Source organism: Zeus faber (genome assembly GCF_960531495.2).
Source record: "Zeus faber genome assembly, chromosome: 3".
Classification (NCBI taxonomy): Eukaryota; Metazoa; Chordata; class Actinopteri; order Zeiformes; family Zeidae; genus Zeus; species Zeus faber.
This window is the reverse complement of record NC_137190.1, coordinates 33,889,216-33,908,160: the sequence shown is the minus strand read 5'-3', so window position 1 is coordinate 33,908,160 and position 18,945 is coordinate 33,889,216. Positions and strand designations below refer to the sequence as shown.

General features: G+C 40.2%; 1 protein-coding gene across 1 annotated transcript in view; it reads left to right on the top strand.

Moving 5' to 3' along the window:
- The window catches only part of LOC307228187 (ephrin type-A receptor 6-like), a gene marked incomplete at its 3' end in the record, with an annotated part of 53,513 nt that overhangs the window by 28,344 nt on the left and 6,224 nt on the right, over positions 1 to 18,945 (top strand). The window contains exons 7-11 of the mRNA XM_079997752.1: positions 6,053 to 6,177; positions 6,271 to 6,433; positions 8,196 to 8,301; positions 11,726 to 11,793; positions 14,957 to 15,082. Coding sequence (XP_079853878.1) covers positions 6,053 to 6,177; positions 6,271 to 6,433; positions 8,196 to 8,301; positions 11,726 to 11,793; positions 14,957 to 15,082 — 588 coding nt within the window. The remainder of the gene's footprint in view (positions 1 to 6,052; positions 6,178 to 6,270; positions 6,434 to 8,195; positions 8,302 to 11,725; positions 11,794 to 14,956; positions 15,083 to 18,945) is intronic.

The following is an 18,945-nucleotide window of genomic DNA, read 5'->3' as shown; positions in this document are numbered from 1 at the left end:
TTCGCAACATCTTTGTTCGGAAATAAAAATGCTGAATTCATTGCCTTTAACAAAACCGTGATGTATTAGTATTAATTTTACAACCCCAAGAACAAACTGCGGTATTTGCTTGGTCCCAAACATAATTTCACCGTGGTGATTTATAGTCGGTTCGTTAATGTCTTCCGGAATAGTTTTTTCACGTCACTCCACATTCATGCTGTCATGAATCCTCCCCAATCTCCCAGGATTTATATTTGTTTTCATGTTTTATTTTCATCTGGTCATTTCCTCATGCCATGTCACTAACCTCCATGTCATTTCAGTTTCTCCTACTCCCTTTTGCTTTGCTGTCACTCCCTTCCCTTCACCTGGTTCCTCCGCCTGCAGCTCATTCCCTTGTTAGTCCCTCAGTATAAATACCAGTCCACTTCCCTTTGTTCTCTGCCAGATTATCTCTTGCATTACGCTGAGCTTTCCCGCACCTACCTACCTGTTTTCTGTACCCTGAGCCTGATTCTTTGCCTGTTCCTTGCCCGATAAGTTTGCCTCCTCTGACTGATCTCTTGGCTTGGACCCATGCCTGTTTTTGGAATAAACCTTGAAAAATGAAGAAGTTCCTGGGTGTGAAAATGCCTTATATCTTCCATAGCAAATACCATAGCTAGCTAAGTTATAATATTATTATAACAATACAACAATATTAACCATGAATAGTGTATTAGTGACACCCATTTAATTTCTCCTCACCTCTGAACTTCACTTCAAGTGGTGTTCAACTGTGCTCAACCGGTATTTGCCCTCTAAAGTCCCGAATGTCCTTGCATGGTGTCATAGGGTCAGATGGAGATTTAAACACTGACAGTTCTAGATTCAAGATTCAAGTACTAGAGGTAAGTTAAGGTAAGTTTCAGGTTATGAAGTTAGGAGTTTTTAAAAGCTATATTTAAAACAACACAGACAATTAATACTATTATATAAATATAAAATCCAGAATCGCGATTGTGGCGCCACCCCTTGCCGCCGCCTGCGCGGGTGCCTTGTGTCGGTTACGCACATTTTAGTATTTTTAGTATTTTTAGAGCTCATTGTGCGTAATCGCTGGGTGTCATGACATTTCACCGCATATACTGTATGTATGACCCTATGTATATGTATGTGACAAATAACCTCTAGTCTTGAGTAGAGTAGCCTGTTTCTGCTGTTTCATTCCACAACCAGTTGGGCTGGTTCCAGCAGGGTTATAAAGGGGTGAATAACAGAATACAAGACACCTAGGTACTATATGAATATCCAACACCTCATAAAGAGTAGGGTCAACCCATTGTCTTCAGAACATCTGCATTCCATCTTCTGCTGTCACATGAGTCCCGAACTGTGTGTAGTGGGATATTGCATCATTATTCAAGAAGAAAAGCCCCCAATTATCTGAGGGATGGAGAAGGTTGAAATTGCTCTCGAACTTCCCATAAATGTTCCATGATGTTCAGATCAGCTGATTGGGGAGGCCATGGTAAGTGTTGCCTTCATCCTGGTGTTCAGGAAATCACTGATTTAGAAAATGATCACACCATTCTTCGCGAAGAAAAGCCACCAGTGCTTTGAAGGATGAAGGGCATGGAACACTACTTTGCACTCTTTGGTTCAGAACTTCTCATAAAGGTATAATGATGTTCAGACCGGGTGATTGTGGAGGCCATGGTAGTATTGGCCATGGAGGTATTGTCATCCTGGAATATGGGAACACCACAGGGGAACAGTGTTTGCACCTGATCTGGTTAAAAAAAAAAAAAAAAAAAAAAAGCCTCCTAGTCCTTGCAGTTATACGACCAAGCAGAGAAATTATTGGAAACAATTGCTGCCCATACCACGATGGATCGCCCGCCATGTTTAACATGCAACTGCAACAGACATTGTGGGTTAGGGGCATCGTTTGGCTTTGTCAAACCGTAAAAACCCGTTCAGATGAATAAAACAGGGTAAAAACGATAACTCATCAAGCCATATTAGTTCCATCCATTGCTCAGGGCTCCGGATTTTGAAGTACTGTTATGTACTACATGTCGTGACTGTGCTCTGTCCTTTGTGAAACTCACAATGTGTTGGGTTTGTTGAGACTGCGTCACAGAGGCGCTGATTGAATTGTGTGGTCAATTTGGAGGCAGTACTTTTCCACTTGCAATTCGGACACGGACTAATAGTCCTTTTTGGAACTCTGGATAATTTTGCTTCAGGATACTAAATCAGGTCATATCTGTTTCCCAGCGAATTTTGTCCACTCCCTGCCATGCATGGCTCACAAGAAGGACACGTCTTGACTCCTACTTGCTGTTTGACTCTGACATGTACAATGCGTAGAGGTGGAATAATTTGCTGTCCTTTTCAGGCGATTTTCGTAATTTCACTTTGCTCTGCTCTTCTTCCTCTTGTCCTTCTTCTTGGTCATCTTCTTCTACTTCTACTCCTTCTCACTTCTATGTTGGGTATTCAGGCTCGTTTCATCTCGTTTGGCTCTGGGAATAAGGCCGTCTTCTATTTATATGCACTGATGCTGGGGAGATATAACCTCCTGGGACCCTGCTCCGGCTCTCCCTCAGCTCTCTCTCTCTCTCTTTTATTTTTCTCTCTTTCTCTCTCTCTCTCACTCTCTCTCTCCCTCTGACTGTAAGTTATGGAGGAGGGGGCTGTTACCAAATTTCTCCATGTTGCCAATAAACCATCTTGTGCTTATTGATTCTGAATAGCTCCCATTGATCTGTTGTTCAGCAAGGTGTGATTAAACTGTAATGATCATTATTGCTCTTTCTCTCTCTCACTCTCTTGCTCTCTTTGTCTGTCTCTCCTTCTCTCTCTCTCTCAGCCACTCAGCCATCACAGTGTCTAACTGGTCGATTGATCAACCTTCTCTCTCTCACACACACACACACACACACACACACACACACACACACACACACACACACACACACACAGACACACACACACACACACACACACACAGACACACCCACACACACACACACACACACACACACACACACACACACACACACACACGTCAGAGTCAGTCACTCTGGCTGTAAAGATGAGGTCAAGGCGAGTGGATGGTCAGATACTCTCATCAAGAGCACCGTAAAGATTTTCTCCCTTTGTGTTTTTTTTGTTTTTTTTCTGTTTGTCTTTAGCCTCGGCCGTGTCACAGCATCGAACTGCGTCTGGCCGATGTGATTTAATGGGATATGGATGTTTTGGACAAAGCGTTGGACAAAAACATCTACTGTACGTCCATTTACTGTACGTCCATATGGCACTTGTATGGCCCATATGTGGAGAATGTTTAATTGATTTTCAAAATGATGATTATTTTGTACTACAATCATTTTGTAAATTATTTTGTTCTACAACCAGACATGCTCAAATTGGCGCAGAGTTTGAGTACATGGAATCATTAAGAAATTATAACAGGGAAATATTTTTGTGAGAAATTTGTGAGATTTGCCATTTATGTAGTTTGACCCTCACTTTCTGTGAATTTATGTTTGGATGTGCTCAGTTTTATGGATATGGCTGCACAATGTTTGTCGAGCTGCTCTTCCTTGTTTAAGTTGCTTTTAGTGTCAGTTATTGCAAGACAACTAGAACTAACAGGAACACCAAGGTCAAACTTGTTGGAACAATCAAGCTATTATTCAACAAAATTGCATTCTGTTCAAGATGCATCAATAACTAAGTAAAAATGTCCAATTTTGACTAATTTTGCCAGTAACTTGAAGGTTCAAGTTGTACTTGTACTTGCTGTACAGGTGCAATTTCTAATGTATTAGATACCCATACTAAACCAATACTCCCTGCAAGGTAGTTTGAGTATTTTTTGTGATTTGTTCCTTCTGGGTCATTATTTTAACATGAATCAAAACATTGAAGCTTTATCAAGTTCACGGTGCGAGTGCCTAAAACATTAGCTATAAGGTTTTTAGGCCAGGAGTGGGCAAGCATGCAGATATATGTTGCTACTGAGGGAGTTAACTCGACATATTCAGTTGAATTTATGCTATGGTATGATAAAAAAAACAAGTAGGGATCAAGCCAGAGGAGCATATTGCGGGAGTGTGAACAGTGTGAACATGGAATCTTCAGCAACCATATAGAGAAATCGAACAAGTGGCATTGTAGTAACAGTTTCTTAATAATTGTGATAACTTAACCGTGTCTAAAACACAGCTAACCTCAGAAATGGTCTTTGATGTGTAAAGAAAGAAGACCAACTATCAGCGCCATTCTTTGCCAAACCCCTAGGTATAGCAACTCTAAAGCAGTGTTGTGTCAAGTGTTTTTGATTATTTGTTCATAGTCAACAGTACGTCACAGATTGACGGCATTACGTGATGTATTTGTTTTTAATGCACTACGTTGAGTATGTACACAAGCCCCAAGAGATGTTGGCGGAAGTCGCCATAAGGAAAAGTTTGTCACACATTTCAAAAAGTGTCAAGATGGCAATGCTTACATTACCGTCTTACCGGCAGTTTCTAGGGTTTTTGCTTGTGATGGACGGAGCAGTACGAAGCACATTTCAGAGGTTGGAGTGGGAGGTTTGATTGAAGCAGAACGTACCACTGTAGACTGTTGAAGCGCAAGACTCGCAAACGATTTGTTTGTAGTGAACAAAAGAGTTGTTTGTTTGCGACTCTGTAACTCCCCCTGTAATGCTGTACCAGTCAGGCGCGCAGGCTGAACGGAGACTTGAATCGCTAACCTTTCTAAGGCCGAGAGCCCTTAGTCACACATCCACCCCAAGAAGAGGCAATGACTCCTCGTGAACGCCATGAGTCATCAGTCAAGCATGCCCCGCAGCAAATCTTTCGCAAAGCGAAAAATAATTACTGAGGATTCAATTAATATGACAAAAGTATGGAGGCATTTTGCATAATTCATATTGAATGAGACTGATTTACACTTTTCATTCTTCCTAAATAAATTATTGTGACTGAATTAAATGATTCTTGTGAGAATTCCATTCACAACTCAGGGCTGAACCGACTCTTCTGTCTTGTTACACCAACTAAATCCCACAAATGAAGAGTCGGAAAATTGAACAAATCTCTTTACTGAGTCATAAAGAGCTGAATCAAAAAAAAAAAAAAAAGAGCCAAAACATTTCATCCCTGCCCAGTGCAGACCCTGTGCATTTCAAGCTCTTGAATGATTCGTTCTAAACGATCGTTTGTTCTTTTCCACTTAGAAATATATGCTGTTTTTTGGGGGGGGGGCTTTTGGGGGGGGGGGGGGGGGGGGGGGTTAAACAAAGACCAGAAAAACTTTCTGAGCTCGGGGTGAACAGATGCGATTGGTTTCGGCTACCATAATCCGTAGTTCACTCCCAGTGACCGGAAAACGACACCGTTTGACACCAAATTATTATTATTGTTTTATATTATAATAATATATATATATATATATATATTATTATTATTTTATGTTTTTTACTCTGTGGCCCTGCCTTCGGGTTCTCACATTTTTCAATTTTCTTCTTTACTTCTAATGCCTCTCAGTACCCCAGAGTGTGTTGGCGGGTTTTTTTTCCCGCGAAACTAGGATATTTTCCTTTGCACTCCAAAACAGCGACAGACTGCATCACCTTTTTTCATTTTTTACTTTATTTTTTATTTTTTTTACCCCTGTCAGAGGTGGATGTCTACATGCCTTTATTCAGTAGGGCTGAAATATCTTTCCTAATGGCCGGCTTTGGATGACACTTCCGTAATGTGTTTTTCTGTGGTATCTTGAATATCAGGCCTCAGTTCACTTCAGTGGATAGAACCGCTGATGTCTGGAAATATTCCCTTCAGTCTCTCTATTTCTTGGTCAGGTGACTCCGGCTGAGGCGGGCCGCCTTTCAAAAAAAAAGAAAAAAGTGCTGTCAACCCGTATCTAAAGGTGTTAAATCTGATGTGAAAGTGCGACTGGACTCTTTTACAGCATTAACGACCAAGCACATAATAGAAAAATAACAACATTCACATGTATAATAAAAGCCTTCGTGTGTTCCTGCCTTCCTCCACATCCACCTCAGGTCCTTCCCTAGTGGGTGTAGTGAGGAAGGACTGGGCTACTCAGAACAGCATTGCCCTCTCTTGGACTGAGGTGGAACAACCACCTGCGGACATAGTGGATTATGAGGTGAAATACTATGAGAAGGTACTTCATCTCTCCCCTCTCTCTCTCTATGTTACCATTGAAGATGTATTTCTTTTTACTCATTTAATTTACTTTAATACCCCACGTGGCCAGGAACAAGAGCGGCTGAGCTACTCGTCGACGCGGACCAAAGTCTCCAGCGTGGCGGTGACGGGCCTCAAGCCCTCCACGCTCTACGTCTTCCACGTGCGTGCTCGCACCGCCGCCGGCTTTACGGCGTACAGCCCCAAGTTCGAATACACCACCGCGGACGAGGGTACGGCTGCGGGTAGCAGCTTGTGGGGAGTTTGCTTCGGCTGTGTATCTGTTTCTGCATCCAAAAAGCCCGATGATTTTGAATTTGAATTGTCTCTCTCTCTGTCTCGAGGGAAATAACGCTTATCATAAGTTAGCGGAGCCTGTTGTGGCTTTCAACCGTCGCGGCCAATTTGAGTAGATTGCGGTGTGCGTATCACATTCGTGGGAGAAGAGGAAATAAGAAATAAATTATGCAATAAATAAAAAATAGATTAATAAATACTAATAAATAATAATTTTCGACAATAAATGAATAAAAACTCTTGAGATGATTGTGAGAAAACGCAATTCAAAACGTTGGTGTAGAGAGAGTCTACCTCCGACTCTGCTGTTTGTCTGAAATTATAGCACCAATGTGGTAGGGACCAAATGTTTGCCTGCCGTGCAGCATGTGGAATGCAATAATATACCGGCCTTATATTATTGGGGACGTTGGGGGACACAAATTCCACAAAAAAATAGAGTGAAAATTAGTTTTTGTGTTGCAAGATCAAAATTGCAAAGCTGCACTAGTTCTGCACACGGTTTCAGACAGAATTGCAGCTCCAGCAGCTATTCAGTAGCTTGACAGTGTTACACCAACTGAATCAAAAGAACGTCAAGTCGGAAAATGGAACGACTCATTTTACTGAGTGACTTGTCAAGAACCTACTCTCCAGAGACTGTCTGATGCTCTCATTACGAGGAAGAGTGAAATTTGTCGCACTGGAGCTGCCATTCTGTCTGGAACTGATGAATTAGTGCAGCATGGCAATTTTGATCTTGCAACACAAGCTAATTTTCACTCTATTTTTTGAAAGTGGAATTTGAAAAACGTCATGGCACACCTGGCGACCTCTCACAGGCACACTGCCGAAAAACACTGCTATAGATGCCTGCCTCCCAACGCCTCTCACTGTAGGCAATTTGTCTCAGTGATAAAGCACGGCTCCCACGGGCTCTGTGTCCAAACGGCACACAGACATTTTTTTAATTTTGAAATTGTATTTACTTTATTATATTTATTATGAGCGTGCCTCTTCCATATATTTATCATAAATGTTTGTAAAACTGGTAAACGAGAAGAGCGTTTTATGGGGGGACAGATGCCTTAAGAGACTAAAATAAGCAACAATTAGTTACTCTTTGTTTTGCATAGTATTGGTCATTCATATTCTGGGAAAATAATGACTTATTATATTCAAACTATACAACACTCATAGTTCGCAAAAATAAAAGTATACATATTATCTTGCTTAGCGCGGTTAAATGAATAGATCCTAACTCTTAAGGTAAAATTATTCTCGTTTATTTTTTCAATCAACAGTTTATCCTCCATTATCCCTGTTAGCGTTCAAAGCCCCCTAGTACAACAAAATGTGTTTTATTGGACTACTAGGGGTTTTAAATGAATAATATCATATTGTTATTTTATAATCAAAGTTAATTCTTTGACTTTTGTGGCGTATGAAACAAATTGATGGGCCTTGAAATGAGAAACAATCAAAAACAGTAAGATATAATGAGATATAAAATACTGTATGCTATGTATTTCCATATGGAACAATCCTATGTTTACATATAAATCGTTCATATATGAACATACCGCATTTTTCTGTAAAATTGTTATATTTTATATGTTATATGTTATATGTTATATGTTATATTGCCACTCTGCCTCTCTTATCCTGTCTCTCTCTCTCTCTCTCTCTCTCTCTCTCTCTCTCTCTCTCTCTCCCCAGATCCTGGCATGGCTGACCACGGTCAGGTTCTGGTGGTGGTCACGGCATCGGTGGGGGGCTGCTCCCTGCTGGTCATCCTCACCCTGTTCCTCCTCATCACCGGCCGGTAAAACGCTCCTGCACGCTCTCTCTCTTTCTCTGTCTCTCTCCGAAGACCCCGATTACTCTCTCTATTTTTTCCACCACTTGACCTGCTTTTCTGCTTAATTACCCGGAATTGATTTCTCCCGCCAGTGGTTTGCTCTTTAATCGGTCTCTTGACGGCTATTTCGACCGCTTCCGTCCAGCTCTGGGCCTAAATTTACCTGCTCTTCTCTGTGGCCTGGTGGGGTGTACGTTTTAATTGGGTTTTGTGCATATTTAAGGGCAACACAGCAACCACAAACACTACAACAAACTCAAAAGCTGCTTTAAGTGAAATCCTGTGACATGTCAAGGTCCCAAAAAACCTCAGGAGGAGCTGAGATAAATGGTGGCGTTCGTCATAATTTGTCATGAAGACAGTACCTCACAGTTCTTTACATAGCGCAGTATGTTATCACAAGTAATTTTAAACAGTATTTAATCATTATTATATAAGCCCACAATCCCCAGCCTTATATATATATATACACACATATATATATTTATATATTCATCATGATTAAAAATTACTGTGTGCCATTTTTAACCACTGGCGTGCCATGACAGCATTTTCTACTTAAAAAAAAGTTAGCTTTTGTATTGCAAGATCAAAATTGCAAGGCTGTAGTAATTTGTGGAATTCATGATTTTCTACCAGAATACCATCTCTGTGTTCATCAGAACAAGTCAGTGGTTAAAGCTTTGACTCTTTATTGAGATTCGGTTCTTGACGACTCAGTAAAACGAGTCATTCGCTTTTCTGACTCTTTGCTCATTTGATTCAGTTGGTTTAACGCATGGTGAGCAAGGGAGGACTTCCCATGAAAAATGAACTAAAGTTAATCATTTTTAGTTTGTGAGTCGAAGATCCAGTTTTTTACCGGAATGGCATTGAAAAGATTTGTTCTCCACGAACGAATCGTTCATAAGTCTTCAGTCACTACTATTACCACTACTAGGCTATAATAATAATCACAGTTATAAATGTTTCTGGAGTGGAGCTGGAGAAGGCAGATGAGTTCAAGTACTTGGGGTCGACCATCCAAGGCAGCGGAGAATGCGGGAGAGAGGTGAAGAAGAGAGTACAGGCAGGATGGAGTGGGTGGAGAAGAGTGTCCAGAGTGATCTGTGACAGAAAGGTTCCAGCAAGAGTGAAGGGGAAGGTCTACATGACGGTAGTGAGACCAGCTATGTTGTACGGTTTAGAGGCGGTGGCACTGACAAAAAGACAGGTGGCTGAACTGGAGGTGGCAGAGTTGAGGATGTTGAGACTTTCATTGGGAGTGACAAGGATGGACAGGATTAAGATTGACCACATTAGAGGGAGAAACTGTCGAACCTGTCAGGTTGGACAGTTTGGTGGAAAAGTGAGAGAGGCGAGATTGAGATGGTTTGGACACGTGTGTAGGAGACATGAGAGTTATTATTATTATTATTATTATTATTATTATGAATAATAATAACTGTTAATTAAATGTCAAACCTAAAGGCACTGCACTACAAACAGCATTTTAAGCGTGTTTCAACGTGAAGCTATCAGTAGGGATGTTACTTACAGTAGGGATTAACTGCTTAACCGTTAACTGACAATAAGAATTTTTACCAATTAATACTGTCAGTTAAACAGTTATTCAAATATATATATATATATATATATATATATATATATATATTTATTTTTTTTAAGTAATAAAAAAAAGTTTGTTGCATGGTAAAACAGAAAAGGTTATAAAGGTTAAAAAAAGGTTATACAATCTGGGTCGAATTCACAAAGAATGGATTGCGTTTAACAGCACCATGAATTGCACATCAATTGCACCGTTTTAGCATCCGATTCACAAAGAATATTGCGTTAATGATATGACAGCACAAACACGCCCATAAAGTTTTGCTGCTGAGTGCAGTTTGCGCTTGTTTTGTGTCTGATCGTAATTCTCCATGTGGCAAAGGAAATAAAATGTGGGGGGGGTTCCCCATTGGAGATTCATTACGCATTTAAGCTACTGCTCTCTCATATCTTGGCTGTTTAAGAAAGAAAGTCTTAAATATATACAAAACTAAAAATAATTGTCGAACAGTAGTTGTTTTGATTTAAAGTGTTTCATGTAAATGTAAAATTGTAAGGAAATCCTTGCTGGTGCTATGCCAAATGTTTTGCTTAGTATTTTTTGGTTTATGTGTAGTGACTATAAGTCATTTAAATAGTATAAGTAAATGTATAATTTATTATATATTATATCTATATATAATTTGTTAATACATATATATAAATATATATATATATACATATATATATATATATATATATATATATATATATATATATATATATATATATATATATATATATATATATATATATATATAATTCATATTTTTACTTTTTTACTTTAAATTCTAGATTTCACTAAAAAATTACTATTTCAATATGACAGTTTATTTAATATATTTTGCTCTACAAAGTTCCGGACCTCTGCACCCAAAAGGCCACGGCCTGCAGAGCTGTCCATGGTACTATACTATGAGGTTTGATGCCATCTGTGGCTCAATGCCAGTTTTGATCACTTTATCGCTATTTCCTGTAACTTTTAGTAGTTTTTTGATATCTATTGAGTTTAATAGGAATTATGGAACTGTTTTTGTCAACGTTTGTAACGCCTTATTTGTAAGATAAATGGCTATTAGCACCGTGAGGCTTATTTGTAAAGAAAGGGGCCAATTTTGCACCAAATGTATGAATAATACATCATTTAAATAGGGGCAAATAGCACCGGTGCATCAAGATGCTATTTGCGTGGCAGTGCAGTCAGCGGAGCGTCTCACTGTTTGCGATGCTTTGTGAATTAGACGCTCGCTTTTTCTGTCATTTGTGCCAGTTCAGTGGCCGCAAAAGCCGCACAATGGCTTTGTGAATTCGCCCCTGTATTTCTTGATGTACATGGGCGCATGGAGGAACGGGGCACAAGTTCCTCCGTGCCCGTCCCCGTTCCTCCAAATAAAACAACTAAAGACAGTGTAAACAACTGAAAACACACTGTTTTTTTTGGAGGAACGGCTCCAAATACGGAACGGCTCCACGTCTCTCCGCGAATCTTGTATAAAATTATATTTATTATTCCCCTTATTTATAATAATATTTTTTTAAGTCAAATATAAAAAAGACCGTAATTCACTTTATTTTCAGGGGATAGTGCCCTAATATTTTAATATTGTCAGATAATGGTTAATGATCAGTTAACGAGGGTTGGCCATCGGTCATAAAAAAAATTCTAAATTAGCATCCCCAGCTGGCAGTTAACCGTGTCAGAATAGTGAAGATGGTATCAGTTAATATTTGATTTTTGCGACATAGAAACCCAGTAAAGGAAATGGTACAAGCGAAAGTGAAAGTGCTTTGCATCTTCCAGGTGTCAGGGTTACATCAAGGCCAGGATGAAGTCTGAGGAGAAGAGGTCTCGGCTGCACAGCGGACACGGTAATGAACACCTCTTTGTGTAGTAAACACGCACAGAACCGAAATTGTATCGCAAAGTGTACTTAATAATGTTTCCACAAACACACATGCATTAATTCATTCATTCATTCATTCATTCATTCATTCGATAAGATAAAAAGGATTTTGTGTTGGCAGGCTGAAGGCATCCGCGTCCAGGGAAGTACTTCGGATTTCTTATTCTTTATGAAAAATGATTATAATAGTGATAAAATCTCATATTTACAACTAAATGTTTCAGTGGGCTACATTTTATATGCATTTATTATTATTTATTATTTTTGCGTTAGCTACAGATTCAAGCCAATAAGCTAACTAGCAAGCTAGCTCACAAAGTGATTAATAACGTGATATCTTCTTCTTCTTTCGGCTGATTAATGACGTGATATGAAGGACCAAAAACCACTCTGTCAAACTAACCAGCAAAGTTGTATTTACTTGTATTGGAGCACTTCGTTCTTCATCTCCAGGGACCTCTTCCAGCATTGCTTATTCACACATTGGTCTGCATTTCTCATACGGTGTTGACAGCGACTCTCCCCGCGCAAATCGGCACAAACAGGCAATCTGGTTAATGGACTATCAGCATCCAAATTATTACAAATGTAACTTTGCCACATGCATACTTCTATTCTATTTGCTTTTGCTTTATTCCTGTTCAGGATTGTGGAAGGAGCCCATCCCATGTAACGACAGGGCAAGAGGTGGACACAAGAAAATTGGAAGTGACTAGTGCGAATATCTGATCTCGATTTTGGGGCTGATTTTGGGAACTTTGGGAACAAGGAGCTTCCTTCCTTGCTGGTTAGATAGGGGGACTCTCTGAAGAGGGCGACAATGCACAGCATCGCGCACCGTTGACACCTACGGGTCGAGTCTCCAATGAGAGAGCAGAGCAGGCTGGAATGAAACCTACGCAAACAGGGACAGGAACCGAGTGTAGGTAGACAGGAACGGAGTGTAGATAGATAGGAACCGAGCGTAGGAAGACAGGAACCGAATCAAACCCTTGTCTATGGAGCTGCGAGGCCAATAAGCAACTCACGTGTCACCACGTGGTCATACTTCTGTTGGGTTGTGTTCTATTCTACTGGCAGATTGTTGGCATCTACCACCATGTTCCACTACCTTGAGACCTGCCCATGGCGCTGTATCAAAAGAGGCAGCAATTAGTTAACAATTCGATTTGAGGATTTAATGGTGGCTGCCATTGAGAAGAAGAGTAAAAAAGTATATGCTTATAAAAGTATAAGGATGAGGGAGTTATGAATGGGTTATTTCAGTAAAAGCATCTTCTGGCCGATGGTCTACTATAGCCAATAAGTAAATGAGTTAATGCGAAACTACTGCTTAAGTTCTTCATCCATATCTCCTGCATTTCTGGCTTGATTGTGATGACCAGAGACTCCACTTGAAATTATTTTGGACTTTAACAGTCATTTACACCAACCATGTATTCCACAGTGAATTTAAGTAGCTTACAGTTGAATCCAGTCTGCAGACCATTGACATCCATTTAGATTCACTGCAGTTATGTTATAATCTATGAAGAGAACATGGGCTGAGATATTCAAGGTCTAGTGATGTTGATGGGTCAGAGATTTCAAAAATTCACTTCATACAATAACAGAAACACCAATTAATAAAAAAAGTTCCTAAATTCAACGTAATCATAATCTGTCCAAATCGATGTTTGGCAACCTGAGAAGGGTCGTTATTTCAGTGTTATGAAATTTATATTAATTTAAATACTCTCAAAAAAAGCCAAACACCCGTACTTTAAGCTCATAATGATATGTTTTTTAATAAACGTTGAACAACTTAACAACTTTGAACCGCGCAGTAGTTGAGGGTTATCGCATCGTGTTCATAGTGGTTGGCCGAGAGTGTGGAAGAGGCTGTGGTGATCCTGGGACGCCAGAAATCACCGTTGCGGGCCGAATTCAACCACCACAAGCCATTCCAGAATCACAATCAGATGATATTCCGCCATGTACATTTTCATATACAATGAGTTGGTGCATTGCTCAATAGACAATTCCCATAAGAAGCTTAGCAGTTGGGAAAAAATATGTATTCCATTCTTTTAATTACTGGAAAATTTTAACATAGATGTCCAAATGTGCAAAATATAGCCAAATATCCGAAGAAAATAGCCAAATTAAACAATAAAAATAGCACAACGTGCCAAAATACACATAATATACAAAAAGCGATTCAATGTACAGGATGAGTTAATTTATGTTATTACTACATTATTACAATGTTGACAATGTTATTACAGTATAATTACAATATTACAGTATATAGCACAGTTGTGTGTAAAGTTGTTTGGCTAGACTGGGTTCCTGTGTGCATCGGATCCTATGAATTACCGTCTGTATGCGATTGAATCCTCGTTGGATGTTGCTTTTATTACTGCCGCCCGCTGGCCAGGGCCACGTCGAGTTCATGAAGCACTATGTCCCATGAGCCCTCACCGCTCCGCTAGGTAAAGGGCCAGTCCTGCCCTCCCTCGATGTGATGACAGAGGGAAGGATGAGATCCGCACTCGAGCGCTATTTAAAGACCCCGCCGCCCACTCCCTCTCCCCTCTTTTACGAGCAGCTGACGCAGCTAACAAGTACCTGGAGACTTTGGCTGGTCTCCGAGCGGAGGACCCTGCCGAGGAGCCCCGAGCACTGCGTTCCCATTGGAGCTGTCTGCCACCCAGCTGCACAGCGTTCCCCGCACCCCAACCTCTATTTTGTAGTACAAGCACGATCTGGTCTCGTCGTTCACAGGCGTCCATATGTCCTGTGCACACTTTCTGTGCATCTGTAAGCGTTACGTGGGAATATGTGAAGTGTGGAAAAGCTCATGATTCAGACCTGGCCATCTGCTATGGATAATGGAACTACGAACCCTCAACCTACTTTCTTCACGCATTTAGGCAGGCACAGAATAATGGCTGCAGCCCCTGAAAAAAAAAATTATCCAATGAATGCCCCAGTCCCCACCAAAAAACAAACCCATCATCCCTGCATTACGGAGATATAATGGTTGGGTGCATTCTAACCTGTATTGCTTCACTTGCTGAACTGTCGTACAGCTGCTGGGTTCTGATGGGTTTTATGGACCTTTTTTTGGACCTTGTGTGTTGTAGTTCCTTTCTCGGGCATACGGACCTATGTGGACCCAGATACCTATGAAGACCCGACGCAGGCGGTGGAGGAGTTCACCAGGGAGATAGACCCCTCCCGCATCCGCATCGAGAGGGTCATAGGAGCAGGTGAAATATATACTGAATACACTTTTGATTTTGCATCTAAATGGTCAAAGAATATCACTGTCACTTGACCCCGTGAGGCTAACAGTTTTTAAAAGTGAACCTGCCTACTTACCAACCTTTTTTTTTTTTTTTAACCAATTGGATGGTTATACATTCATACGATTAATATTTCAGTACTTATTTGTCCATTGGCTTTCATACGTGTGCGCTCCGCCGAGAGCGGAGGTAAAATTGGGCAATTTTAGGGTCTACTGAACTGATCAGCGACGCTAACTGCAGAAACAGTTAAGTGTATTGAATTTGAACCTTTCATAACCCCTGCAGAAATAAAGTGCTTTTTAAATGCATCACTAAGTCCCTTGATATATAGTGGAAGGACTGACTCACGTTAAAACAGTGGCGAGGTTTATTTACGCTGTCAGCTCTGTGTTATAAATTTTTCTTTCTTGAAGTAACAGCATTGCCAATATCGTAAAGGTAGGTATGCAGCAATAGTGGTATGGGGGATCAGTCCAATATTAGGTAAATATAGTTAACTGACTAATGCAAAAAATCCATATTAAAACCTGTCAGGAATTAAACAAAACCAACTTGATTAGATATCTATAAAACTGATTATATGTTAATAGTTATGTTCTAATTGAACCCAAACTAACAGTCCAAGTCAGTAAATGGAATAGATTGGATTATCAATAGTGTTTAGAGGTCATCTAACCTATGCCATAGAGTCATTAGGCTTTTGAAATTGGTAATGGTGATGGCATTATAGCGTCAACTCTCACTGAGATTTCTGTGGTTGGTCCAAATTGATGCAATTCCTCACAGTAGCAGACCAGGAGACACAGAACAACACATGGGAAAGACATTTGGGAAAGACACAATAACAAACAGAGCAATAAGATAAAACAAGAAAGCGAAACAGCGAAACCATCTCAACCAGCAAAGGGACACAAGAGACTATAGCCGCTTTAATACAGATCCCGCAATACTGCCGTAAAGAAAACCTTGCAATATCGTGGGTTTGGTTCGTTCTTTCCTTTCTTTCTTTCTATCTTTCTTTCTTTCTTTCTTTCTTTCTTTCTTTCTATATTTATTTATTTATTTATTTATTTATTTATTTATTTATTTATTTATATATATATATATATATAAAAATAAAAAATAATTTACTTGCTTTTTTTTTTTTTTCACTGAACCAAACAAAGGTGGCATAATGCTGCCCCCGTGTGTGATTTGAGATAGCATGGCTTTCCGGACTCAGAGGCGTGATCATGGGGCGTGGCGTGTAACACAACACCGCTGGCCTCTAGTGACATACTGTATAACAAATGCGTCGGGCAGCGGACCTCAATGATTTGGAGTGATCAATAGCTGATCACCTGGTTTCCTCTGGCAATAGAAGCCCTTTTTTTATTACCGGAATTAATTATCCATATTTAATTTCATTATCATACAAGCCATTACCTGGAGCTGCAACTTAACCACTCGCACCACCACTTCCAAATCCTCCATCTGCTTCCACGCTACAAGCACCAAACAGCCTCCATGCAATTAATAAATAGAATAAACAACTTTTATATCCATGGTTTTTATTTAAGCCATTTAAGTGCGATATTCCATAACTGCAGTGCAAAACTGCACCAGCAGGCAGCCACAGCAGAGGTGCAGTAGAGTGTCCTCGCCTATGTAACATCCAGCTGTAATTCCGAAATGCAGGACGGCAAAAAGTTTAAATATTTTCACTTTGCAAGACAACTGCCGTGTGCCGTTGCCGGTGTTCTCTGCCGGGCTGCCGTCATGCTGTCGTCTGGTTTGCCATTTCCTGTCTACCGTGTACCGAGCCGCACACATAACATGTCATCAAAAACGTCAGACCCCTATCCCGGCATGTCCCTTTCACACAGACATTGTTTAACCCCGATCAACAATGCCCCCCCCCCCGCCCGTTCCGTCTTCGTACCTTTTACACAGAACGGCGAGGCGCAAAAATGGCGCAACATTCCCGCCTTGAACAGGCTGTGTAAAAGGGGCTTAAAGCTGCCTCAAAATCAAGATGAAACATGGTTCTTAAGGTAACATTACAGGGGTTTTTTGGAATCATGACTTGCCTTGTATTGAGCAGTAAGCAATTCCGAAGCATGGCAGCCCTAAATATGAATGTTCTCTTTTCATGATTTGAAATGGTATTTGGGGCAAGATACCGTCCTCTGCCCCCTACTGGCTGATGTCTGTAATGTAGCGTGAACTGAGCTCTAAATTATGTTGTCATAGAGACATTTGGGGACCTGAGTCTGGCTGTCCTGTTTTGATTTTTAAAATATAGTACTATTGTTTATAAAATAATAACAAAATCTAATGTTGAATAAATATGTTGTGAACAATAACTGACTATTTCCCCTGGCGCTTATAAACATGAAAAATGCAGCTCTTCATGGCTTGCTATTATATCTAGTCAAAGAAAGGTGTGCGAAGCCTATGTATGGTCTTTCACACCATGACTCCAGTGTGTCATCCGTTATCTAACAGAGAAAATTGATTTGAATCCAACTGGACAGTTGTTTATAGATCGTAGATCATTTTCATGGCAATACACCACGATACTCCTAAATGGCAATCTTTAACTCTCTGCATGTGGTAAATGATCACAGAACTCAACGTTTAAAAATGGTTTATTTAAACATAATCTGTTGTGGTGTAAAAGAAAAAACTACATAAAAGATCCTCTTTTTAAAGCCAATGCTGCTCACAATGATTCAAACATACTCATACATTCATTGATTAGACTCTGCTCCAGTATGGAGCCTGTGAATCAGACCGCCGGGAAACCGCTCGTGTTCCTCATTTCAGTGGCAACACGGACATCTAGTGGGAGCAGTGTGTACTCCTTATGAAAATATAAAATGGCATATGATACGATAAGACAATACGACTTTATTAAGGGATTCAGGACAAGGAAACAATTACACAAGGAAACAAAAGCGAAGTCACATACAGGATATAGCAAAAAATGTTCTTCCACATAACAATGGACCTTTTGTCTAATTGTTTGGTCCACAACAGATCACTCGTGTGCGTGTGTGTGTGTGTGTGTGTGTGTGTGTGTGTGTGTGTGTGTGTGTGTGTGTGTGTGTGTGTGTGTGTGTGTGCGTGTGTGCGTGTGTGCGTGTGTGTGTCCATCTCTTGTGAGAGGGGCCTGGACGCAGACAAAATGGAGGACTTCCGCAAGAGGCACCTCCACAGGGTGACAAGAAATCACGTGACCTCAGCAGTGTGAGTTGGTCTTCTTCATGTGTTTCTTTCCCACGAAGACGCGTGAACACGGATTCAAAAATAATATACAACATATTATAAATATATTTTAAAAGTCAATTGACCCTCAAAAATGGGCCAATAAATGTTTTATGTAATGTTTAAATCAAATGTATTTATTAAACAATTTCTTACAAACAATTTACTAAACAATGTGAATAGGCACTGGAAGACCATGTGAGCTACTGATGAAAGACAGTGACCCTTAGCACTTTCATTGCATCTTCTGTTGTCAAAATCAAAATAAACCCAGCTATTATGTCAAAATAAACGACATCTTTTATGTTTGGGGGCAAATTGACCCCAGCAATTTAAACCTACAAAAAAAGACTGTAATTGAAAGTGTTAGCCAAGTTTACCTTTCGTAACATCAGCAAGGAACACATAGCAGTTAGTCAATAATGGAAAAACACCAATAAAAAGTTTATAAAAAGTCAATAAAACTGCGTGTCTGGTGTGGGCCTGCCAACGTCCAGCATAACGCCAGACTCAACAGGTCATCGGAGCAGCAGAGAGGATCATCGGCTGTGACCTGTCCACCTTTCAGGACCTCT